General features: G+C 32.7%; 3 protein-coding genes across 7 annotated transcripts in view; 2 read left to right on the top strand and 1 right to left on the bottom strand.

Annotated features, from left to right (window-relative positions):
* LOC116345116 (scavenger receptor class B member 1) overlaps positions 1-12,138 on the bottom strand; it is a 64,315-nt gene extending 52,177 nt beyond the window's left edge. The window contains exons 1-2 of one of the 3 annotated variants that reach the window (XM_031774240.1): positions 12,048-12,138; positions 4,842-5,358 (exon numbers count right to left, since the gene is read on the bottom strand). In XM_031774240.1, coding sequence (XP_031630100.1) covers positions 4,842-4,881 — 40 coding nt within the window. In that variant the 5' untranslated portion in view covers positions 4,882-5,358; positions 12,048-12,138. Of the gene's footprint in view, positions 1-4,841; positions 5,359-11,097; positions 11,225-12,047 lie in introns of those variants that run through there. The other 2 variants (XM_031774249.1, XM_031774232.1) reach the window with 2 other exon arrangements.
* LOC116345105 (lysosome membrane protein 2) overlaps positions 1-22,785 on the top strand; it is a 28,745-nt gene extending 5,960 nt beyond the window's left edge. The window contains exons 1-7 of one of the 3 annotated variants that reach the window (XM_031774183.1): positions 15,507-15,887; positions 15,975-16,446; positions 20,927-21,018; positions 21,106-21,327; positions 21,391-21,561; positions 21,628-21,738; positions 21,808-22,785. In XM_031774183.1, coding sequence (XP_031630043.1) covers positions 16,065-16,446; positions 20,927-21,018; positions 21,106-21,327; positions 21,391-21,561; positions 21,628-21,738; positions 21,808-22,755 — 1,926 coding nt within the window. In that variant the 5' untranslated portion in view covers positions 15,507-15,887; positions 15,975-16,064 and the 3' untranslated portion in view covers positions 22,756-22,785. Of the gene's footprint in view, positions 1-15,506; positions 16,447-20,926; positions 21,019-21,105; positions 21,328-21,390; positions 21,562-21,627; positions 21,739-21,807 lie in introns of those variants that run through there. The other 2 variants (XM_031774171.1, XM_031774192.1) reach the window with 2 other exon arrangements.
* A 784-nt stretch (positions 22,786-23,569) lies between these two features.
* On the top strand, positions 23,570-25,073 carry LOC116344874 (suppressor of cytokine signaling 6). The gene is made up of 3 exons (XM_031773711.1): positions 23,570-24,184; positions 24,257-24,433; positions 24,514-25,073. The coding sequence occupies exons 1-3, from the start codon at positions 23,841-23,843 to the stop codon at positions 24,824-24,826; spliced, it is 834 nt and encodes a 277-aa protein (XP_031629571.1). The 5' UTR covers positions 23,570-23,840; the 3' UTR covers positions 24,827-25,073.
* The last annotated feature ends 1,486 nt before the right edge of the window (positions 25,074-26,559 follow it).

Here is a 26,559-nt window from a genome sequence, read left to right as displayed (position 1 = left end):
CATCTCCGTCTCTGTAAGTCACACCGAACATTTTCACATCGAACTATGAATATTTACTGTTCGGCCACATTTTCATGTCATAAAAATGTTGGCATGGAAATTCCGCTTTTGTTTGTCACATAAATTGTGATGAATATCATTGGATTTTTCCGTGTGAATGAATGTAACAACGTTTTTCATTTGCATGTTATCACAATTGCGCGTATTAGCCGAAAAACTTGTTTTCAACTAGTTTTATTTTGCTCGAATTACTTAATTTGTATACCAAATGACATTGCAGACATTTCAAAATATCACACACTTATGTCTGCAACTTGTCTTTCTCGGCATCTCGGAAATGAAAACTCATGTTTAGATGGCATTTTTTATGAGTTTTTTTTTTCAGTTTCAGTAGCTAGTCTATTTGTAATTTTTCGATATTATAATTGGCGCTTTTTCACTGCCGATTTTTTAATTGTTGTACAACCATTGTATGGAAAATACTCATGAATTTTCTAAATTGCGCGTTTTTTTTTTAAATGAACGCAATTATTGAATTCTTATCAATCTACAACGAGACTAATGTAAAGAAGGAATTTTATTTTGATATCCAATTAAAATCGAATAAATTAATCGATTGAACAAAAAAAAAATGCGAATAATTTTGATTATTTTGGTTTTATACCGGTTAAAAATAGAAGATATTGCATATTCTCTATGTTAAGTAGTGAATGTCTTGAATCGTTTTTAAATTAAGCTTTTAAGAATATTACGATTTAATTTTCAGACCTCAAAATCATGAAATGCGGCAAGTAATGTTGAACTTTATGTATTGCACGCGAATAATGCAAAAAAGTCAATGTCTAAATCATGAATCCAAGTCGTCTACACTGGCTGGAAATCTCCATCAGCAATCTAATTCAAGTTTTGTTATCACAAATCTTGTGTTAAAATGTCATGTGATAATAAAATGGCGATTAAATGAAATCACATCTAATTCAATGAATGTTCAAATGACTCGTTTCCATAAATCTCTATCTTTCCGTCTGTCTGCCCCCTGCCCCTCTCTTACTTTGTTTCGATTTGATTTGCAATTCATAGTTGATATCCATGAATTTTGTAAATTATTTTATTTTGTGTTCAATTTTTATACAATTGTATTGAGAACCTAATCACGAATTATAAAATCGAACGCAATGCAATCGATTGATAATAATCGGTTGCAAATAAAACAAACGTATAACGAAAAAAAAAATTATATGCGAAAATGCAAACTACATTCATTAAATTGATGATTATCTATGGTTGTTGATAGGGCAATTTAAAATCGTAAAACAACAAAAACGAAAATAAAATCATTGCACGAGAGAAAGATTCGCTTAATTTGTAATATAGAAGTAGGTATACATTTTATTATGCAAATGACACGTTGAAAATGTTGTTTGTGTGGAAGAGATGAGAGAGGGGTAATTTAACGCGACTCACAATTTGAATGTCGACAGCAAAATTGAGGTAAATATTTGCTATCGTCTAGATTTTATTAGAAAAGATCGTTGTTTTTTTGTGTGTCATCGATTTGAATTTTGAAATATATGGTTTTGAGGTGGACATTTTATTTTATTTTTTAATGTCATGTCTGTCTTGTATATGATCTGGTTTGAATATCGATGTGTCTTAAGTGGAGATAATCGAAAGTGTTTCGTGTCGTTAAACGACATGACATTCGCATTGATTGAGTGACAATTTCGGAGGAGTTGTTTGCAATGCTAATTACAATCATGTTTATATTCGATTCTTCTCTTTTGCAATGTTTTAACATATTCAATTTTGTTTGGCGATTTTTTTGTTTCGTTTGTAAAACGTTTATTGGTTTGATTGTGTTGAGAGTTATCAAACGAGTTTTCGTGTATGCTGCTGCTGCGTTTTTTTTCTTCATATGTTTAAGTTATTGTATCGTCAAATGTTTTCGCAATATCAAATTGTCGCTGGTTTTAAGCATTTTTTTTATTCAATGTTCAAGGCAAATGACTAAATAGAATATAATGATTTCAGTGTTATTGCTGTGCTATACCTCGAATGAAAAAAAAAATGTACGCATTCGAATGATTCTCGCGGCTAGTAAGTGAATGCATCACGCATTCCATGTTTAGACCTGTTGCTCATTTGATGCACGCACCAATCGAAAAATTTATTAGCAAAAACCTATTCGCTAGCGATTTGTAGCGAAAATTTATTCGAAACATGCACGCATGTCATTCGATGGTCACTCTCGGACCGGCACATGCTCATGTATGCTTTTTTTTAAATTTTGAATGCATCGTCGGCCGAGAGCATTTCGCAACGGCATTCATTTTTGTTTTTGGTTCGTTCAATTTCAATTCCAATTTATAAATCGCCTCCGTAACAATTGTAATTATTATATTTGGTTAAATCGAGTGGTTCTAATTGAGACTGCGGCAATTGCCAGCAACGATTTTAATCTACAATTAATTCAATTTTTGTTTATATATTTCGTTTCGAATGGACATGGAGCAAGCATCGTGAGCAACTAATTATGTGCTATGTCGAAATGATGTATGCGAATGAGTGCAAGTGCAATGTTCATCGCACGCACACAAACACACATTAACCATTGGACAAATGAAAAAAAACAACAACCAAAGCTCAAGAGCCGTGCTCGCACGACCGTACAATGAACCAAATGACGACAACAACAAAATATAAACCATTTAACATCAATTAAAGTCGATGTATTTTTCTTAGCATTAAAGTGATCGAGATGAACAAACATACACCGTCCGAAAACAAAACAATGAAAGTGACAGCGACAGATATGGTTTGCTTTACGATTTAAACCGAAAGAAAAACAACTGTAAAATCATTCATCGACTTTGTTTTTCCTCCTTTTTTAATAAATGAAAAATACTGTTGCGACTATAAAACTGTACGCATTCTCTCGCAGGCATTTATGAAGGAAATATTTTATTTTTATTTTGCTTTTGTAAACAGTTTGTCGTTATCAATGTGTTCTTTTTGCAAATCTTAATGACCAAACAATTAAATTTAAAGCTAAGTAGTACGTACATGTTTCGAATATATCCGCTAGATTGTAACATAATGAACTGAAACAAGAAATCAAGTCGCATTTGAGTGCGCGCGTTTAACTCGATTGTCATTGTTTCCGTGGCCATACTATATATCAAAAATCACATTGTGATCAGAGATACAAGCGCCGCATACCAATTCATTTATTTTGCTTCAGCATCGTGTTTTATTGCTTGAAATAAAGCGAAAAAAATATTGTTTTCTGTTTATTTCCGATTTCTTTTCGCCACATCGCTCGACGCAATCTTAATTCAAAAACAAAAATGAAACTTTTGGATTTTATCATGAAAACAGACACCGTATCTATTGGACAATGTCTAATGAATAAAAAGATCAATGGAAAGAAAAACTTTTGGCCTCATTTTCCTTGAAAGAATTTTCATTTTTCATTCCTTTCTGCCCAGAAACATCACAGTTAATTTTGTGAAATCACTGAAAAGGTCAAAGAAAATTGCTGTTTATAGTCTTATTTGACATACCAATTAAATGACTCATTGTATTCCTGTTCGACACTTATATTTCCAAGAAATTGTTTATTTTATTAATTTTAATTGGAACATACAAACTGATTATGTCGGTGAATTTTCCAAAAAAAAAAAGATTCAAGTGAATTGCGATCATACACACACACATCTCTCGTGTGCATTTTCTTATCGCTTTCATTCGAAATGTTTGCGACATTGATTAGATGAAGACTGAGATGCTTGTGCAACAATCAATATAGAATGTGTGCAACACAATAAAAAGGTTAAGCGAATAGGTCGATGTACGATGTCTATATACACGTGGCGTGGTGAATAAATTGAATGAATTATTAAGTATGGCGCAATTTGAACACAAATCAAGTGATGCTATTAATATGAATAATTGACAAAAAAAAAAGATTGACTTTGTAATACAAATGAGGTGTCGAAAATATTAAACTCTTCCTGGCGCACATTGTTTCCTCAAATGTACATTTTGCAAAAAAAAAAAATACTTGAACTTTGACTGTTTGGTGATCGTCGTTTTCTCCCTCTCTCATCACGTCGCGCACGGAATCAAATGCATGTGTGTGTGATGAAAATAGAAAAGTCATGCACTCTTTGCACAGAATAAAGGAAAAAAACAAAAACCTGCTATTCAGAATTTGTACAAAGTGTAGACACCACATTGTGTTTTAGTTTGTACTTTCAAATTACGAATGATGAACAAACAACCTCAACACAAAATATGTTTAATACTAAAAATCATGGATGAAAACGAATACGAATGACGGTGCGAGAGAGCTTAGAAAGAAAAAAAAAAGAGTTCCTAGTTTTTGTTTGTTTAATTGTGAAGCGTAAACAATATAATGTCAAGCTCGAGGTTAATTCTACGAGAAATTACATTTCTATTCGTTAAATTTTTGTGTGCGCTCATGATATCAGAGAGTCGACACTTTTGTTATGTGTCTCTATGTTGACAAAAGCTGTTGAGGCCAGTGTATGACCGTTTTTTGTTGAAGACATAACGAAAATAATTCGTGTCAAGCATTTCGCCGAAACAAACACTACATATTTCAATTTTGCGCGAATTTTTTTGTTGTTTTTGAAATGGAACACACATAAAATCAAGATTGATTCAAGGGGAATGAACATAAAAAAGATTTTAAATGATCTAAACTAGAATAATGATGCTAATTGTTTTAAATGGCAATACGCATACGCGTCACCGTCTACCGATGATTGCCAAGCGATTTTTTTTTCTTCGATTACTTTTTGATTTTAGGTACTTACACCATTTCAAGTATTTGTTCTTTTTGATCACCACTTCCATTTTTGTATTCCGTTTGGGGTTTCGATTGCTGCTGCTAAACTATTGCTTCTTATTGCACGAATTCCTTTCGTTTGATCTTTAAATCAGTGTTTGTATCTTTGTGTGAGAAATCAAATGTTTCTCACTAATTTCCAACAACTTTTTGCACTTACATTCACTGAAGCTTTAACTTGCTTTAACCACTTTTTTTTAATTCGATTCCAGAAAATATGATTATTTTATTACCGAGAATCAAGCGGTTCTTATAAAACGATTTAATCACTTTGACGATTCGCTTTTTTCTCAAAATGTCAATCGTTATTGATCTCTTGAGTCATATGATGATTTTAACTCGTTTATTTCTGTTTTTTTTTTCTTTTGTTCAATAATATATGTTTCGTCTCACAGAATTCACTTCTTTTTTTTCCAACTTCTGATTTATTATTCACTGGTCTTTTTTCGGGTTTTCCTCGTCTATGTCATATGCATATTTTTCAGCTAAATTGAAAAAAAGAGAAAAAAATGCTTTGTTAGAAAATAGAATGTTTTTTTTTCATTTACTTTGGCATCGATTTTACATAGACTATCGTTTCTATTTGAATAAATTCAACATTCATGTTGGATTTTTTTTGAACTGAAATGCGAACGGAATATATTTAATTCGAAGCACCAAAATGTAATACAAGCAGACACACAATGAGTTCAAACGCGAACAGAAATAACCACAATATGAAAACCGATCGTGACAGTCTTTCACTTTGATTCTAATGTGATTATAAAAAAATTGACTTTCTTGCTGGTTTCGACTTTGTGTATGGTCACATTTCATTTTCGACCGCGACATTCATTTAGCATATATATGTATAACTTGCTTACTGATTTGCAGATATGCCGAATAACAAGAGATTTTTTGAAAATGATTTACATCAACCGTTGCTTTCTTTGCTCATTGCCTCGTTTTAAATGTTCGCACGCGCATTTAAGAATGTTCACTAGCATCGTGGAAATGATTGTGTTGTTAACCAAAAAAAAAGAGTAAATAACATTCAGCCACAATTTTCTGACCATTTTTTTTTTGCTCCATTCTTTTTGGTGATAGTTTTGCGGGAAAAGAGATAAAGTTTCTGAGAGTGAAAAGAAAAATGTACAAAATTGAATTAAATCATTTCCATCTGGATTTCATTATTTCTTTTGTTGAAATTTTGTTTTTTAAATGGTCCATTTTCTATACGGTTTCATGGCATTGTGTTGAGAAGATCGCACTCGTGTATTCGTGTGTGAATTCAATCAAAATTGACAGTGTACAACCAACCATTCTATTATTTGGCCTACGATCACTTAGGTGAAAAAGTCAAGAGCTTCGCATTGTGAGTGCCTTTCAACTGGGTCTCTTTTGATGTCTTCACACTTGTCATTCAAATATGGGAACATTGTCATATATTTTTTGTTATGGTGCGGTTTCGATAAGAAATTGAATAGACACACTCACGATCGCTATGTGATTAAACAATTAATTTCCAAGTGAATGGAAATCATCGGTGTTCATTTTGCCAACAATGTTGTTTTTTTCATTATTTCTTCAATTCCATCGAATTGATGATGACTTATTTGTATGGGACAATCATTCATGGTTGTTTTGTTATTTCTTTATATTGTTATTATTTTTGAATCGGTTTTGCCCTCAAATTAAAGAGAGAGAAATAATGGTATAGTATCAAATTAAGCAGCAAACAATTTGTCGATATATATTGACCATCAATATAGCCTTAATACCGTTTAAAAAATGAGTGCAACTAAATGTATTGAGAAACATTTACCTATTCCACCTTTTTTTTGATTACACATTCGTTGTAAATATACAGTAAAAAAAAGACAAGTTTTTTTTTCTACATATAAGTTCATTCGTTAATACTCAATTGGATTAAAAAATTGCTAAAATTGGATACGGAGTATATGAATGTAAACCAATTTGATTTTGAGGAGGTTTTGAGTGTTCGATTTGTACATCGAATAGAGAGATGAAAAGCCAATTTTTTTTTAATGAGATTTTATCAAAATACTTTTTCTTCACTCTCTCTCTGGGTGTCTGTCTATCTGTCTGATTGTCAGTACATGTTGAAAGCGCCAGCTTTCTTAAGGCCGACCACATGCCAATACTATTTTCCGATGAATTTGTTGTTGTTTTTTTCTACTTCATCATCAAAAGCTAAACAATTTCAACTCGATCTGTTCATATTTTGGGCATTTTTTTTCATTTTTTTTATTTTGAGCATTTCAAGTGTTTTTTTTATTTTATTCATGAATATGTTTCAACTGATTTGAGTGAGGTGTAGTTGTTGTCCATGAAAAGGTCATTAAAATCACCAAAAGAGAAAATTATAAATCCAATACTCAATGTACATGAGTATATTTGTTAATCGCTAATAGTTTCCTTACATTATGCCCCGCACATTTAAAAAAAAATACAAATATATTGTCGTTTCAAGCATATCAACTGCACGTTCACTTGAATGTTTTAGTCGCGCAGCCCCACGCCAAATGCGTCGATTGCAAGTTCGAATTACACATAACATTGTACGAGAATATCAAATCTGATTCACACTCAAATATAATAAATATGTGAAATGAGCACGTTTTCTTTTGATTTGTCAAGGAAAACTGAAATGCACTAAAGAAGAAAGAGAGATAGAAACAAACTTAACAAAATTGTCCCCACATCATGGGACTGAAATTTAAGTGAAAATAAAAGTGATTGGAATTGCAGTATGTCTGTTGGTTTGCGATCCGTTTCGAAATTGATATTTTGCTGCCTAATGATAGTGTTCGTTTGGAGTGGCATTTTTATTTCACCCGCGCACAACTACCAATTTTATGATCATGTCAACCAAAACCTACATAAACGATGTAATCATCTACTTGAAAAAAAAATGGTAGCGCATCTTTTCGTTCCGTTTAAATGGTTCACACACACATGCAAACTCTTCCATTCCAAATATGGTTAATATCGCCAATTTCTTTTTCTGTCTGATTTTTGAATGATGAGTGATTATGAATCGTGCACGTTTCCCTTTTATGACTGTTTTTTTTTTACTAATTTCGAGAGTGTGAATTGATTTTTTATTCGCCAATTTAATCGTTTTATGTAATCTGGAAGAGTGAATGGGCACATCAAGTGAAATTACCACTTGCACGCTCAACCCCAAAGGCAAAGGAGCGAAGACGACGACGACGACAACACAAATCAAAAGCTCAATTCTTGCAAACTCGATTTTGCCTCGACGCATTTCTAGACATATTCAAATATATATGCTAAAACATATGCGCATGTTACGTTTAATTCGATTGTAATATTCGCAATAATAATTCATTTTATGGAAATAATTGTTGAAATTATATTATTTTATTTTTGGGCTTATACAATCTCATGCAGCTCACATACACACACATAGATAAATGTATTTTAAACAAAACAGAAATTTGTTGAAATTCATTCAGTCAAAGAGTAGTATGCCATTGTGATAGCTAACAACAAATACAATCACGTACCATGAATTTAAAATATAAAAACAAACTTAAACTGCGTCTGGTATGAAAAGCCTTAAAATGCAATCCAAAATGAAATCGAAGCGTGTGCGAGCGAGATGTAGAAAAGAAGTTATTGATATTTTTTTTAAAAAAGCACACATACACATATCGTAACGAAAAACTAAATGAATATAAAGAATTCGTAACGCAGTGGCAGTGGTTAGAAAATGTGAAAAAAAATCAAAGCACCTTGCCTTCAAAAAATGCACGCAGACACACAAGTGTGTGTATGGGCGAACATGTTCAATCATTTATGCACTAACAAGAAACGCGATTTTTTTTGTATATTGTATTGAATACATTTTTTTTCCTCTATTCCAACATTATAATCACATAATTTGAACCCGATCAATTGTAAAGCAATTATGGGCTTTTGAATTTTTCATTTTCGTTGAGTTGCGGTTGGCCAGCAAACGATCGCACTAAAACGATTGTGGTCGTGTGTGCAACAATCATCAATTTTGATAATCGTTAAATTTGTTTTTCTTCGTTTCTCTCTCTCTCTTTTTTTTTCTTTATCAGTCACTCGCTCATTTTCTTTATGAGCATTACACATTTTATTTCATTTGTATTGTTTCGTTCATTGTTCATTTGTAACTGATGATAAAACTGATGTTGATGTTTGTTTATTCGGTGATGATGATGATGATGTGCATACACGATGCTGTCGAGTAGTTTGGGCGACCAATTAGTTGATATGTGATGTGTGCATGTATGCAAGTGAAATGATTCCATATCATCATCATTTTAAGATTGATCAATGAGTGTGAATTGCTCAATAAGTGCGGCAATGGGCGCGCGCACACACAGAGAGAAAAACTAACAGCAAAACGGACAAATGAAATGGAACCGAATTTTGTTCGAAGTAGCGCTAAAAGCAATTGAATAAAATTGAATGAATCATGCATCAATTGATTGTCTGAACAATCCGATTGATGTGACATGAATCAGAGCTTCGTTCGACGGCAAATGGACACGCACAATTGATATGCACTCTATGAATCAGAAAGCAATTGAATAGAAAATAATAAACAGCAGGCAGCCAAGAAAAATGAAGCAGACAAAATCAATGAGACGTTGAAATCAATGGGACAGAATCAAGACAATTTCACAACGAATCAATAAGTAGGTGGTGTGTATACTAGAAATGGTGCTGTGCCATTTAATCGATATATGCATTTTAATTTGTATGGTTGCATTTCAAGCAACACATTATTGATTCATTCTCTCTCTCTCTCTCTCTCTCTCTCTCATACACAAAATTCAAATCAATTGTTTTCTTCAAGTTGATTGCTACACACACTTGCTTCCATATCAATTTTTTTTTCAATTGACCTTCAAATTATATATTACAAATCCAAAATTTTGGTCATGCTTTTTTCTGATTTCTCTCTTCTTCTTTTTTTTATTTTCACTAGACTAACATTAAATTGATTCATTTGGTATACAATAAATTTTTTGTGAATAAATCATTCGTCGTTAAAACAAAAGTTGAAAAAAATGTTTTGTCATGCCAAAAATGAATCACACTTGCACAATTTTTATCGTTCGATATATGAAATGTCTATCACTTTTTCCCAAAATCCTTGCCATTTTATACACAAACAAATATTTATTGGTGTCCTTTCGGCCACTAATTTCTCATTCATTAGTTTCGCTATTTGAATTGTAATTTGAGCATAAAACATTTTATCGATGACAAAATAATGCCTTTTTTATATCACATGTTTTCTTGTAAAATATTGAGCAATATGAGTGGAATGAACGAGATGACAATAGGACCGATGGATCTTACTGTATCTACTTGGATCTGGATTCAATTGATAAACAATTGAATATTGTCAAAATGAAGCGCACATGTTCATGCTTTGTCGTCGCTTTTAGAATTAAAACGCCATTCAAAAATGCGATAAAAATTATATGACGTTTTGGTCTTCTGGGCATCTTTACAATATGGACCAAATGGACAACAATATATGTTATGTGTTTGGTTTTCTGTCAATATTCAGTACATTTTACTTTTTCTTTCCAAAAACATGAATTCATGTTTTGCGGTCGATTGGACGACGTTTAACGTATTCTTGTGAAAAACTTTGTTTTGTTGGTGGTGTTTGTTTTTTTTATTATTATTATTATTATTCGTTTCGTTATTCAATTTAATAATTATTGGGTTTTTTATTTTTCAAACAAATAAAATTGTATGTATATATATGTTTCATTATCTCATAATATCCGGTGCAATCGGTATAAATATTGGTGGAATTATTGCGAAAAATGAACCATGTAACCGTCGATATATGTATGAAATTGCAATCAGAAACGGAAAATCAATGCCAAAGTGTGCGTGTGTGTTTGTGCCGTTTTCAATTTGTTTTTATGTTAATATGAAAAAATAAAAGCGGCCAAACATAAAAGTCCACAAAAATCCATTGAATTTGAAAACTCAAAAAGAAGACGAAAAAAAAATTGTAACCGATGTACGCGTGAAAAAGGCCACAAAAAATTTCGTTGTTTTTTTTTTTTTTGTGAAAATTTGTATCGATTTAAGTGTACGACTCAGTTGCAATTGAATTTATTTATATGTGTCTTTTTTAATATTATTCCTTTGTTGTTGTTGTATTTATAAAACAATTTTGTTTTTTTTTTTTTTACCAAGAGAGGAAAAATAATATTTGCAAACAAAAACACACAACAATGAAGTGCTTCACTTGATATTTGGCTAGTACACAAATATAAAATACACTTGATTCACTTGGTCTAGCTACCGATCACTTGGACAGTCGGCTTACATTTGTACCTGCTTTTGTTTTCTTTGCGCTGCTGAAGCTTGTGATCAAATATTATATGGATCTATTGTATGTTTGGCATTACACGGTGTTACGTGTTCACAGTTTAGCGTGCAAAAACACAATCATACCCCAAACAAACTGACATATACAGCACTGTTGCTTCGCCTCTCTCTCTTACACACACAGACACACACCCACTGTGTAGTTCTCGCTCTTTCCAACTTACACGCACACCGAACACTGATCGACGGCAAGCGAACGCGCTTTGCGAGCTTGCAAGCCAAACTATGTATACACTATGATCATCAGAAAGCACGATAGCGACGCGATATTCTTCTTCATTCCATTTTTCTGTATTTGCACATTCGTCAAATATTTGGGACTGGTGTTTTTTCTTTCGTTCAACTTCTTCTTTCGAAAATAAATATTTACACATCGAACACGACCAAGAGTAACACAAAAATAAATGTATCGAATTTTATTTTCGCTATTTCGAAAGATTTAAACAAATTCTCAAAAGAAATTGGAGAAATGTTGAAAACAAATGCGAACGGAAAGCAACAAATAAAATCATCAACCCAATTGCAAATTGGCACAGCTAGTCACGTGATTATGCCCGTTCTATGATCAAAACGAATACTCGCCGTTATCGTATATATTATTCATATATGTACAACAGTAACTGTTGTGCATGCGCTTTTTGCCAAATGATGCCAGAACTACAATGCGCCAAAAAGGCAATTGAACGATCAAAACAAACAACATAATTTTAATTTATTTTTTTATGTCTGTAGAATGATATCGTTGCCATACCAATTTAGAATTTATTCCGATGAAAAGAAAAACTGAACTATATACAATACTATATGCACTCACTTATGACCAGAGCGATTTATGTCCGATGAGTGTGGTGTGATTCATTCGAAGGTTCACATTCAACTGACGCATTAATTTAATTTACCATTACAAATATGTGTACAAATGTACATACGTACGTGGTTTTTTTCGGGTTACACATTTTACCATATCCATTCGCGTATTCATATGTAAGCACATATATTATTTCTCTGTCTTTCTCCCTCAATAGTGTGCGTATGTCTCTATGTATATCACTGATATCCAGAAAAAGATACATCGTGATCATTTCATGCACAATTTTCTATGCCAAATCACTTGGTCATGCATACGAAAAATGTGTGTTCGATCCTTTGAATTTTTCAGTACAATGCCTACGGTGGTTTTTTTCTCTCGTGTCAAAGAATGTAACACCTTCGATTTGATCGTGAGCTCGCGCGTAATATACATATGTATTGAAAATGTACCACATTGTAGTTGGCTACGAGCTACGGTTAAAAAAGACATCGGATATATTCTTTTGTTGCACAGCATTCTTAAACTGGTTTCACCGCATGTGACTATGAACTTTTTATGATTTACATGTGTGGCACATAAATTCGTAATACCTACACATTGGATTGCAGACTAAATAATTTACATATATCAAATGAAACGGCACGGTATTCCACAAAATTGTGGAGAAAAAGAAATATTTCTAATTATTATACCAGTTACCAGTTATAATGTTTTCGGTCACATTGCCAATCCAGTTGTTATAATGAAAATCCAGTTCAAACAGCGATTTTTTGCAACATACCACATTTTTTTCTGCAATATTATGAGATGAAACGAGTTTGTTTGTTCGTTGTATTTTTTTATTTCGTTTTATTTGTACATTAAGTTTTTGTCAATGGACAATGCAATTGCGATGACTGTGAAGGCTGTCAACCTGTATGTTAAATCAAGTCATTCAATTTATTACAAGAATTTGTCAAATAGATCTGAGCCGAATAAATGAATATAATAGTTTGTTAGTTAGCAACAGTAACCGCATGCTCTTCCCAACATGCGCCAGAAACCACATGAGCCGTGATTAATTCGCCAACTATTTGAATAAAAAAAAACGAATTTATTTGTTGACAAGATTTCGACAGCAGACACAAACTTCGTTAATCACGTTCAAGGTATTTTTCAGACGTCTCTCTCTCTCTGTATCTTAGATATTATTCATTCTCAATATGCAAAATGGTGCTGCTGCGTTCAACGGACATTCAGTCTATCGAAAAGTATCCGCTTATAACAAGTCAAATATAGAATAATGTTGTATTGCATGTAAATTAAATGTCATCTTGACATGTTTAAACAATTTTAGGAAATCGTAGACTATGTAACATGTACACAATATTGGACATGAGATGTGATGTTCCATTGAATAAAAAATAATGAGCAAAATTAGAATTTGATGAATACAAAAATGAAAAAAACGAACGACAAACAAATGTATGCAAAATATTTGCGTCAGCGTATTTACTATATTAAGCTGCATAAAATTGTATTTTATTTATTCAAAGCCGATGATTGATTATACCAAAACTCATTTGTATGTCATATGAATGATTTTCGGTTTTGTGAAGAAGAAAAAAAAACAAACAATGCGTCTCTTCTTCTGCAGATTGATCGGTGTGCTATGGGCGGCTTGTGCCTTTTTGTACAGTTATTGCATACGTGTGAGTGCATAATTGGATTCATTGAACAGAAGATTTGATACCGGTAACGATTTCAACCCACGATTACATTTTTACTTTTATTTTTTCAAATAAACCCGAAGCGGGCACACGCTCTTTGCGCATTTTTAATATTCATTCGCATTTTATGCGAGCAGATGAGAGGGAAAAATTTTTCCGTGTATCGTCTACCTTTTCATTGAGAAAATCGGTTCGCATCGCTGGATTACTGTGAATTGAAAATGATTATATGCTCTCTCTGTGTATGTGTGCATGTGTGGGTCCATGCGATGGTTCTTCGCCGGGAAATGTGATGTATGCAAGTCATTAGTGTGCTAAATCCATGCCTTCTGCATTATTCATGCATACATACATATATAGCAATAGGGATAAATCGAAGTGAAAATAAAACGAAGAGTGCGCGTCATCAGCGTAACACAACGACGACGTCGACGAAAACAAAAATAATAATGCAACACATCGACACACTGACATTCTTCTCTTTCGCCCCGAAGACTACTGCTGCAAAATTCTAAATGTAATGAATAATGAAAGTGAAAGATACACGTACATTATGTTATAGGTTCTGTGATTTTTCGAAAGCGTTCCTCGTCAACGCGCAAACGTATTTAAATAAAGAGGTATACGCGTATTTTCCTCTGATTTTTTTTCTTTCATCTTTCCATCTCGCATCTGGCTGCATGTTATCAGCAATCGTTTACACAGCAACACAGGCAACAGTAGCAGCAGCAGCAGCGGCGGCAATAGTAATACAGCACTACCAGCATCGTACTGATAAAACAAGACATCCACATAAAATATATATACACAAACAACAAGCAGCTACCACTTTTCGTTCACTATTTTTCCCATTTTGCATTCGAAATCTATGCGCTCAGCAATTTATATATAAATTTGGCAATAATGGTGTATTAAATCTACAATTTGATTTTTCAATAGTGTTAAGGTCTGGATTTTTTCCAGTATATACAGTTTGTTGTCTTGTGTGCTTTGTTTTATTTTTAAAAAAATCTCACCAATTCTTATGTTTTGTAAGTGTGTATGTGTGTTTGATTCAACTATTTTATATTGGTTGGTGTGTGTGTGTTTCGTTCAAAGATTCATGTATTCGTAGACATTTGTATTGTCGGCGAAGCTCTGATAATGAAATACAATTGTATAAATTTTCATCAAATTGTAGTTATAATGTGGATGCATAATGAAAATACAATCAAAATCTAACACAGACCACCGTATCTATTGAACCACTTGAGCCTTTTGAATCAGACAATAAAAATAAGGAGCCCAAGATAGAAAACAACAAACAAACAGAACAGAGAAGAAAAAAAAAAATAAAGAAAGAAAGAATGAAAAATAGATTGGTATATGAAACAAATAGCGTTCAAAAGTTTGAGTCGTATGTAATATCCCCAAGTACACCAACAGTAAACAGTGTGTTTTCCCTTGTCAAAGCATGTTGATAACACTGACTCACAACCAATGTACACAAAATCCATCATATATAGGTACTATATGTCGGCAAATACATGGAAACAATTCCAAAACCAATTCTATGTGCAGAATGCATACATACAAGCACAGACACACACACGCATACAAACACACACATACACACCGACAAATATACACATCAAAGGGACCCTTTTGCGTTCGACTCAAATTCAACTCTCTTTGCTCGAATTTGAGATAATTTTTCATTCCTGGCGAAAAATGATTTCAAAGCAGACGCATCACTGTATCGCATTCGTGTGTTGGATACGGTTACATATTTAGTGTGTCTCTCTATCAATCGCTATTCAGGAATCAACGACAACGACAAAAAAAAAAGAAAAAGAAACGTATCGGATTTAACGATTATTTTTCAAATTTATTAAGCATCCACGACAGCTTTGTCGTTTTTCTTTCATTATTTTTCGTCCTTTCAATTATAATTTATACAACTTTAGCTGTGAAATATCGTGATTAAAGTATTTAAAACAAAAAGTAAACGAACCAATATAAACAAGTGAGGCAATAAAGAAAAAAGGACACAAAAGAAGAAGAAGAAGAAGAAAAAAAAGAGAGAAATCATGTAAAATTCATATCTTGAACGATTTGTGAATATGATACATTTCAATTGTGTGAATAAGAATAATGCTTGAAATTTTTGTATTTTAAACATTCGTTTTATCAACTCGTCGTTGTGTGAATAAAAATAATCGAAAAAACCAATCAGAATTATTTAAAAAAAAAAGAGAAGAAGTTAAAAATGGCCAAAGTACTCGACAATCAGGATAATGAAACAAATGCAATATACCCAAAACTAGGCACAACTGTTGTTTCATCCATTAAATCAAACGTTCCACAATCAAATGTACAACAACAATCACCACTATTATCATCATCACAACAAACACAATCATGTGTTCTGCAACAAACAACAGTTAGTGTTCATCGTAACGGACACAGCCGTAATCCGTCTTCAATAAATGGCATTACAATTGCAACGCAAGTCATTCAGCCACCGCCAAATAAGCCCGATGCAATCAACAATCTATTGAAATTTATTCGATTTCGTAGTAGCTACAATGAACGCGATGAAAAATCAAAAAACCGTCAAAAGTGCGGCATACGCGAAGCACGTCTATTCAGTAAGTGGAAACCAGTACTATTCGATATGTCTTGTCTCAACGCAAAATTTTCGTTTTATGCACACATTTCTTATGCTCGCTGCCTTTTTTGTTGTTGTTGTTGTTGTTTTCATTCTCTATCTATGTGTGATTGACTGTTTTTACTTGAACTATTGAGAGCAAATGTTTATAAACACAACATTTTAATCTGGCAAACGCATCTATCAGAAGATTTGACATTAGAGAGCCTTATCGATATAAAATGTATAAACTATTAGTCGTTTCAGTTCCATCGTTATAAATTCAAATGGCAGATAAATGTTTTAATTGATTTTGCGAAATTGTGCGCATTTTATACATATTTACATGAACTCTCATTGTTTATCAAAAAGTTTTGTCTTCAATTTGTAATCAATTCGAATATTGAAACTGTCAGCGCGTTCACAATTGACATATATGCAAGCAAGAGATGCTTAATACAATAAATTGTGATAAGAGACCCAGATGATTGATACACCGATTTAAATTAAAAGGGCAAAAATGTGTTACGCTTGCAAAAAAAGAGCGTACGATGCAATGAACTATAAAATAATACACAAACAGCTTATTAAATGTCTTTTTAGACGACGACGACAACAAAATAAAAAGAAACAACATCGATACCGTCACTAAAAATTATGACAAATTTAATCATTGAGTCGCTATCAGTTGGAATAGAAATCAATTTTCTCACATGTAATAATCACATCAATAAATAGGCAACTAATAGTGAACTATAATAAATTGATAAATCTGTATAGTTTTTTTTTTTAAATACAGTCCGAAATCTGTTTGTCTAGTATGTTACTGTCGAAATTTATTTGTTCGTTCATTTTCGTTCAAGTGGTGTTTGGACTGATAACAAAGTCTCACACTGATGTTGTGTGAAAAATAAATTTACTATCAATATGTTTATGGAATATAATGGAGACATCGACGTCAGTATTTCGGTTCAAAAGCAATTCAATGCCATCCAAAAATAGGAAATTGGAAAAAACACATTTTTTGAGATACCCACACATACACGAAACGAATGAAATAAATTCATATGTTATAAATTAAGCGCAAAAATTCAGATGCAATGAGAAAAATGTACAAAAACTACTTTCAAATTTCTTATCGCACCGTGCAAGACCTTTTATTGACCCCATACTTTTTGTATTCAGTTTTTTCTTTCTTTTTTATTTTATTTCCTTTTCGTTAAATCAATTTTCGGTTTCACTTCTGTTCGTGATTTTTTTTACACCATTAATCCAGATTTTTAGACATACTTTTGATGGCTCTATCTCCTGTTAGTAACATGAACGATGTTTGCTTTTTTTTATTCTCAATTCTAGATATGTAGTCCTTAGCCATAGCAAAATAAATTTTCAATTAATATCGTTATCAGCATCTCGCAGCAGCAAAATGTTCACGTCATTCACTGACACACACACGCTCAACGTCTCTTTGCTCGTCCCTCTCTCTGTTTCTGTCTCAAATACAAATTGTACAACCGTATGAGGAGTGAAATTGATGTTTTTTGTTAGGAATTGCTTTGTATTTTTTTCTATTCTGTTATTAATTTCATTGGCGTATTCAGTTTTCAATCGACGATAAGAACCAAATTTTTTTTTCGGTCGGATTTTTATTCGAAGCACAGCATGCGGGTGTTGGTGTTGTTGTATTTTTTTAACGAGGGGAGAAAAATCGCAAATCGAATCCGGGAAACATTTTTATGATTTTATTATAAAAAGTTATTCGTTTGGAAATATGCATGCATACACTGTACTAGTATTTACTACATTTGACGTATATGTTTCCCCTTGTAGATGAATAAACAACGAAAACATTTCTTCTTCACTTGATACGCCGCTTTTCGATGCTCGTATAATCAATATAGAGTTGTTGTATCATATATGCAAGATGTTTGCAAAATTGAAAATGTCAAGAATCAAGATAATCTTCGTCGGATGTTTTGTTTTTATTTTTATCGGCTGAAGACCCATGAGAAAAGTAGAAGTAAAATAACATTTTTGATGTGTATGCCATTTTCTGTCATTTATTTTTTTATTATTTTATCACAACGGAAATGAACGGAGAACGCAACATTTTAACGCAAATAAATAACAGTTGCTACTTTAATCGCAAAATCGAGACCATGAAATGTAAATGGCCGATCACAAATCTCTCTTTTTTTGATGTACTTATACCTTTTTCTTTATGGTAAATTGCCATAAAATGACCGCAATTACTGTGAAACATGGCAAACCAATCGAACGAAAAATCGCACTGATTAAAATAACACCGATCAAACACAAACCACCAACCAAATTCGATATATGTGGCAAATTACACACGAATCATAAACAAATACATTTACAATCTCAAACTAATCAATGGATAAGATTCGGAATCAAGAAACTTTATACAAATCAATCAACATTATTTCGTTTGAGTACTAATTAAATCGACAACAAGAGTGACCGTAAGAATATTAAAATAAGCAAAAAAAATTATGAAATTTTCGATTCATTCGTCGGCTTAATTTTCAATTAGCTATAATGATGATCAAATGTTACATTCGACATTATTGTATTCGGTTGAATTATGTCGTGTGAATAGCTGGGTGGAAAAATGCGTGACCAAAGCTCAAACTACTATGAGTCAAAGTATTTTCATGTTCATTTTTTCACCGCATACATAGAAGCATACGGAACAAAAGAGAGCAACTGAATTGTAAATGGCAAAATTATGTGGATTTTTTACTCTCTACTTCTTCTTTTTTTTTAAATTTAAAAGTCTTTTTTTTTCAAATGAATAATGCATTTGCCACACACAATCAACAAATTATTGTACACATAGACCGCAAAAAAACAACGATAGTTCGGTTTTGAAAATGAAATGTTATGCGCATAAAGAACACACTGCCCGACAAAAGTCAATCAATGTAATGAATTCTCGTATGAACAAAGAAACGATGGGTTTCCTCTTGTATACGAACACGCGTAAAACGAAGACGCTACCAAATCAAATATAATTACATAAGTTATAATAATTTCAATCGCTTGATTGATCATCTAGAAAAAAAATCAACCTGTAGAGAAATTTCATTTATTTATTTTGCATATCACTATGACAGCCTCAAAAGTATGGCCAGTCTGTGACGTTGTCTGTATTGATAATTCCGCCGTTAAAATGCGGAACATTTCTTTGCATCGCAAGTATGATAATAATAATAGAGAATTAAAGTATTTACTTTTTATAGATTTCGTCACAAAATATTAACAAACTCATTTTTTTAATCTATTCTCTTTTATCATTTGTTTCACATTTTATGAAATACGTTGTGTATGCTACATTCATATATGCAGCACAAGAAAATCCACCGTTGTCATCGTGTGCATGATAATTTTCTGTCCGGATGCCATTTGTTACAAATTGCTTTATTTTGATTATAGGTTGCAACTTTCTTTCTTTTGTCTGTCACATTATTTTAATATGTGCCATCTTTTAGTTACCCAACTGAATGTTGAAATTGTATTAATGAGAAAAAGTTAACACCCACCGCTGCAGAGTGCATAAGTTTCAGCGAATTTTGTTTAAGTCTCACGCTAATTTTTGACCTGATTTTCATTTTGCTAACTCGAAAAAGTGTCAATGAATGAATCGCGATTTTTGTTATCTCGCCATTCAGTATACTTTTTTTCGTGTTGATTTCGTTCAAGATGTGCTACTAAACTCTTAAACGGTCAATCACACACGGTGTTTATCAATTTACAAATAGCATATTTTGTTTTAAATGCCGTATAGTAGATGCTTAGTACTTTTGCTATTTTAAAACATTTTCATTCAAAGAAGGTCGGCTGAGATTTTGTCAAGTTCTCATGTTATATTATTTATACAAATGGACTTTTTATGAGAAAGAAATTCACTTTAGATGATTGTTCACTTCAAATTCTATTATATTTCCAACAATTCACGAAACAGCTCAATTAAAATGGAATAATTAGGCATAAAAATGGGTTTGGTGTCAATGAAGGTGAGATCATTTTGTATGTCTTCAAATATTCCATTTTTGGTTGTGTATACATCAAACCCCATGACTATTCAAAAATGTATTCGAAATGCTCTCCGACACCTGCCAACACAATTTTTGCACAACACACATTATACGGAAAAGTAATTAGTCATGTTTCCATTGTGAAACGCCAATGGAACATATAGAATTCTATGCATATGCTAACCTTGACTTATTGAAAATACGATCGAAGAATTTTTCAAACAAATATACTGTCCAAAAACAATGTAATGAAGTTTGAGGAAATGAATTATATCGATCGCACATTTAACCTAAGTATTAAATTAATAGTATATAGTATAGTGAAAATCATACATTGTTTTTTTTTATCATATCAAAGTTTTGATGATTTTGACGTAATTTTCATTTAAAAAAATATTCTCGTTTTTGTTTTTATTGCAGTGATGTTCATCCTTATTGTGGTATTTTTAATCAGCGGAGCTGTGTTTTTCGTAATGTGGTTCACAGAGCTCTATAACGATAAAATTATAGCTGTAAGTTAATTATCATCGCTCGGTTGATTACATTAAATGGGAAAGGATTTAATATGAAATTCGTTTCTTCTGTTTTGTCCCAATTAGTCTTTAATTTTAGCAAAAAATTCAACTGCCTTACATTATTTTATCAATCCGCCGTTGAATCCGCTGTTACGAGTTCATATATTCAACTATACGAATACTGATCGATTTTTAAGTGGAGCCGATAAAAAATTGATTGTAGAAGATGTTGGCCCATTTGTTTACACGGAAAGGACACAAAAAGTTGAAGTTCAATACAATGACAATAATACTATTTCTTACCGGGTAATTGAACATCTAAAAATGAAAATGATCTTAGCTGATTCATAAAAAACTTTCTGAATGCAGGAACATCGATCATTTGAATTTCAACCATCATTATCAGCAGCACACAAGCTAGATACGGTTATTGTGCCAAATATACCATTGATTACAACTTCATGGGAGCTATCAAAGAGTTTTTGGTTGGCCACTGGATTCTCTGTTTCTACATATATGGTGGACAAATTTCCATTTGTGGTAAGTCTTAATGAATCGAACACAATAAGTCAGAAAATGATATTTTTTCTCTTTGATATTCACCAGAAATTGAAAGCCGATTCATTTTTATGGGGATATACCGACCCTTTATATGATGCATTGCGAACGTTATCATTTGGAAAGAAGCTAAAACCAATGTTCGGCATATTGATGACTGTAAGTGATTGAAATGCCCATGTGATGAATAAATGTAATCAAATGTGTAATTATTTCTTTTCAATGCAGAGAAATGGTACCAGCGAAGAAACGTTTACAGTGAATACCGGCGTGGATGACATTCGAAAATTAAATATCATCGATAATTTTAATGGAAAACCGAACATGAGTTTCTGGTCAACCGATGAATGTAATCGCGTCGATGGTACGGATGGTTCCCAGTTTCCGCCTCATTTATTGGATAAAACGCATACATTGGAAGTATTTATAAAAGCATTTTGTCGGAAATTTCCAATGGTTTACGATTCCGAAGTGAGCTTATTTAATGGTGTGCCAGCATATCGATACATAGCACCACGAAATGTTTTCGATAATCCCGATAAAAATCCCGAAAATAGTTGCTATTGTGACATCGGTTCGGGTCAATGTGCACCAAGCGGTGTGTTCAATGCAACACTATGTTTTAGTGCACCAATCTATACATCGTTTCCACATTTTTTGTACGGCGATGACAAACTATTCGAAAATATCCAAGGACTATCACCAAATGAAGAAGAACATTTAACTTATGCCGATGTGCATCCACGATTGGCCTTTCCAATGGCCGGTTCATCACGGTTTCAAATAAATATTCAAGTTTTTAAGGGAAGAGATGAATTGCGTAGATTCCAAGAGGGACAAATTTTGCCGATCATATGGATGGAAATTACGTCGGACAATGTACCCGAAGAATTGCAATCAATCATCTATCACAGCACGCTCAGTGCAAATGCCATTCAATTATCACTGCGGTATGGATCGCTATTCGGTTTGGCCGTTAGTATAACACTGCTTGTGACCGGTTGCTATTTAAAAAGTAACGATGGTGATCAAATAGTACGAACCAAAGGCATTAAAAATATAAAACAAGCACCCGGCACATTTACCATCGAAGAATTAGTTACAATCGATTTGAATGATCCGTCACTAACACACACCGAATCAAACAAAAAAGAAACTAACTTAGGTTTATTGTAAAAATAAAAACAACAAAACAATCACTACAAATGATATTAAGTTTTAAAGAAAAATAAAACCAACAAAAAATTATTAATACCATCATCTTTGATTTATATCTATTTACGTATATTTTTATATTTGAACATAACGCATAGTTATTATTCTTCTGTTGGATGCAATCAAATGCAAGACCACATTATTCAGACCAATTGGCACAAAATCACAAATTGGTACAACATTTTAAGGATGTAATGCTGGCTAAGTATTGTATTAATTTCCAATTTCATCTACGACGTTAAAAATAATTGTTTACAACATTTTTATATGCACTTTTGTGTGTGTTTTTTTTTCTGTGGTACGTCACTTTCGATCCCCTATTATAATCATTTTAAAATTCTGCAGAAAAATGAGTCAGGAGAAATGAATTCATTGCACGTGGAAACTTTCGCAAGTAGCGATTCAAACTCGCTTGAAAACACTTACAAAGGCGAACAATTTTTCGATTTTCTTGTAGTTTCTTTAGTTGATGAAAAAACCAATCATTTTTGGATAAAAAAACCAATAATTTGCATGATTTTTAATAGCGGCAATGGCTGAAATTTGATCCAAATTTTCTGGCAATTTCAATCAAATTCGCTATTGATGCGAATAACACTGAAGTTCTTTGGATCCACCTAAAATATCTAACAAAGACAGATTATGTTGTATGGTAATTTCAAATCATTGCGCTCCGTCTGCTTGTGACCAACTTCACGTCAAACACACAGCCAATGCGGACAACTTCCTTGTTTCTATCATATTAAATTTCTGACGTTTACATTAAGAATAATTATTCATATTTTGCATTTGCTTTTAGACTATAGTCTAATTAAACATTCAAAACGCACCGAAGAATTAAATCCAAATAGAGAAAGAAGAAAAAAATGCTCAATAAGAAGTGAATCGATCAACTGAGTGGTTTGAATAAAGATATTGTTGTGCATATGTATTTATGTTTGTGGTTGCATCATTTAATTTGTTGTTGAAGTTTCAAGTTCGTATGAAGTGCACTTTTGTTTCGTCTTTAAATATTTCTATGAAACATCGTACTTAAACACAGTATTATGACCAACAATGATGAGCCATCGGATAGCTTTTCCGATTCATTTGAAACGAATCATCATAGCTATCGAGAAAATACAACGATAAATTCAAGTACGGGATTAACAACAAATTCTAGTAAATGGTATCGTTTGATACCGCGATGCATTCGAAAATTTCTAGTAAAACAAAGTCATCGTCGTTTAACAAACAAACAAACCGAACATTTGGAAGAAAACACAGAAGCAAGATATCCTGGTAATCCACTCGAATTAGATTTTAATCCAGATGCACTTTATTCCATTGTCGATCGATTTCAAAACGACGAAGAAGTCGCTATGATACGGGCCACCGCTCAAATGGCCAGGTAAATATAATTTATAGTCACAATGAAAATTTTATTGATCGTTGATTTCCATAATAAAAATAAATGAAATAGGTTCGGTTGGTTTTGGGGGCCCATATCGCGGCATGCAGCTCAACAAAGACTACACGGAACGCCGAATGGATCATTTTTGGTGCGCAATTCACAAATTAATCTGCACAATTTCACAATCTCTTTTCGGACGGCTGGTAAAACATTGCATTATCGCATAGAATTTGTAAATGGCTACTGGTAAGTGTAATCATTCATTAATTTACTCACATACGAAGCAAACAAACAAACAAATCAAACATTTTTCCTTTGACTTTCAGGCAAACATTCAGTTCAAAACATCGTTCAATCGTTGAACTTATCGAAGATGCAATGAAAAAATCCAAAGAAAATGTATTTTGTTATGTAAAACAAAGTTCAGAGCTAATACCGCCGTTTCCAGTGCGCCTAACAAATCCAATCAGTCATTTTGGTGACATACCATCGCTGCAGAATATGTGCCGATTAGTCATTCAAAAAAGCATGAATGGAAGATTTGATCGAATGCACGCGCTGCCACTACCAAATAAACTGATTACGTATTGTAAAGAATGCGAAACAATTTATGGCGAAATGCCAATACGAATAGGCTAAATACAACTCATACTTAGAAACGAGTAACACACACACAAATGCATAATATGCAGTGCTAGATTTTAGGAGCATTTTCAAAACATGACTTATACGAATTGTAGTTTCGAATCTCTTATACGCTATTACGAAACGAAAACTAATCTCATTTATTTTAGCATGCAATCTTCTTGATATTGATCCGAAGTTTGCACGTCTTAATTTATTTTAAAAGTGTCGCACATTTTCTTTTTATTCGAATGATCTGAATATTTTCAATTACTACTCGTTTTGTTTTCTCTTTTTTTTTTGAAAAATTGTCAAGAACTCATAAAATTCAATTGAGATTTTTTTTAGCCATGAAAATGAACGATATATTTGTATACACAATTTAAAAAAAAAGTATTTATATTTATACATATATCAATATTTATGTAGCAACGACCCTTTGTTAGAGCTCATTATTTGACTGACATTGAACAAAAAAAAGTGGAATAGTTGAACAGCAAAGAAACCAATCAATTCATTTTTACTTTATAAATTATTACAGAGTTAAGATCGTGTTTAATTATTATTATTATTTTTTCTATTATATTTGTTATTGCACTAACCTAAATGAGAATACAACAAATTCTTTATTATTAAATATTTTAATAAAAATGCAATCAAAAGTAAAATCTTAATTGTATTCCAATTTTTGTGCATTGTCAAGTGAATGATGTCATTTTGATAATTCTAGGTTTGCTCTTTACCCACTAAACAATTGTTGGGGCAAATTTATCCATTATCGGGGTATATATTGATGGTCGAATGCGGGGTTGCAGTTGTGTGTTGTTTCAGTCGAATTTAACGTCATAATGAAATGAAAAAAGAGACAAAAAGAGTTATGCATAAAATTTATATTGAATTGAAATCAATATGTTAATTAAAATAGAGCTTTAAAATCAACACCAATAAAAAATGTAATCAATTAGTTGGTAAAATTATTCTCACCGTGGGGTACTTTATACATAATATCTCAGATATATAAATAACTACAGAAAGTTGTACCTTTGTACATTATGCACCTTGCCGCAACAATATCTCGATGCTAAACAATGGTAAATCGCAGCTCTCGATAAATTAGCAGTGGCAACGACATGTATTTGGCACTCCCCAGTGGTATTGGAGCATTGCGTGGACAATTCTTGCATGCTTTGAATCGGAATTTTTTCGTTTCTTTCGGGAACTTCACCATGCAACTGGCACAGTGTTGCGATGTGTAAGCTTCATCCACTCTAACGACATCTGAATGATGTAGTTTTTTGACGCTGTTTTCAAGACGTCGTGTTCCCGGGCATCGTTTGGTCTTCTTCTTACCGATTGGCGAATTGGCTGACAAGTCCGCGTCTCCAATGGTAAACAGCGATGGCTTATTCTTTGTCAATGATTTTGCAAACCAATCGGTTTCGTGCTGTGAGTCGATGTACTTGTCCAACGATAGCCGTGCATATCGTCACCGAGCATATGCCGCCAATCCATCCTGCATCATTTTCAATCGATGATCGAGATAGTATATCCAGCCGTTTCCGCGCGGTGATGGTATTACTAGATAGTTTTCCTCGCGATCGGACTGTTCCATCTTCGTGAATTTTGCTGTCATGCGCTTTGCTCTTTTGTCCCGAATACCTTGTCGGGCACCCCAATGATATTGCTTCGGTGATATTTTGATGTTTTTCTTTGATAAAGCCAAAATAAAAACAATCAATACATTAAAT

The sequence above is a fragment of the Contarinia nasturtii genome, unplaced genomic scaffold (assembly GCF_009176525.2).
Source record: "Contarinia nasturtii isolate CC-2019 unplaced genomic scaffold, AAFC_CNas_1.1 Cnas_scaffold_129, whole genome shotgun sequence".
Lineage (NCBI taxonomy): Eukaryota > Metazoa > Arthropoda > Insecta > Diptera > Cecidomyiidae > Contarinia > Contarinia nasturtii.
Note: the sequence above shows the minus strand (reverse complement) of the source record. Positions and strands in the feature narration are given on the sequence as shown.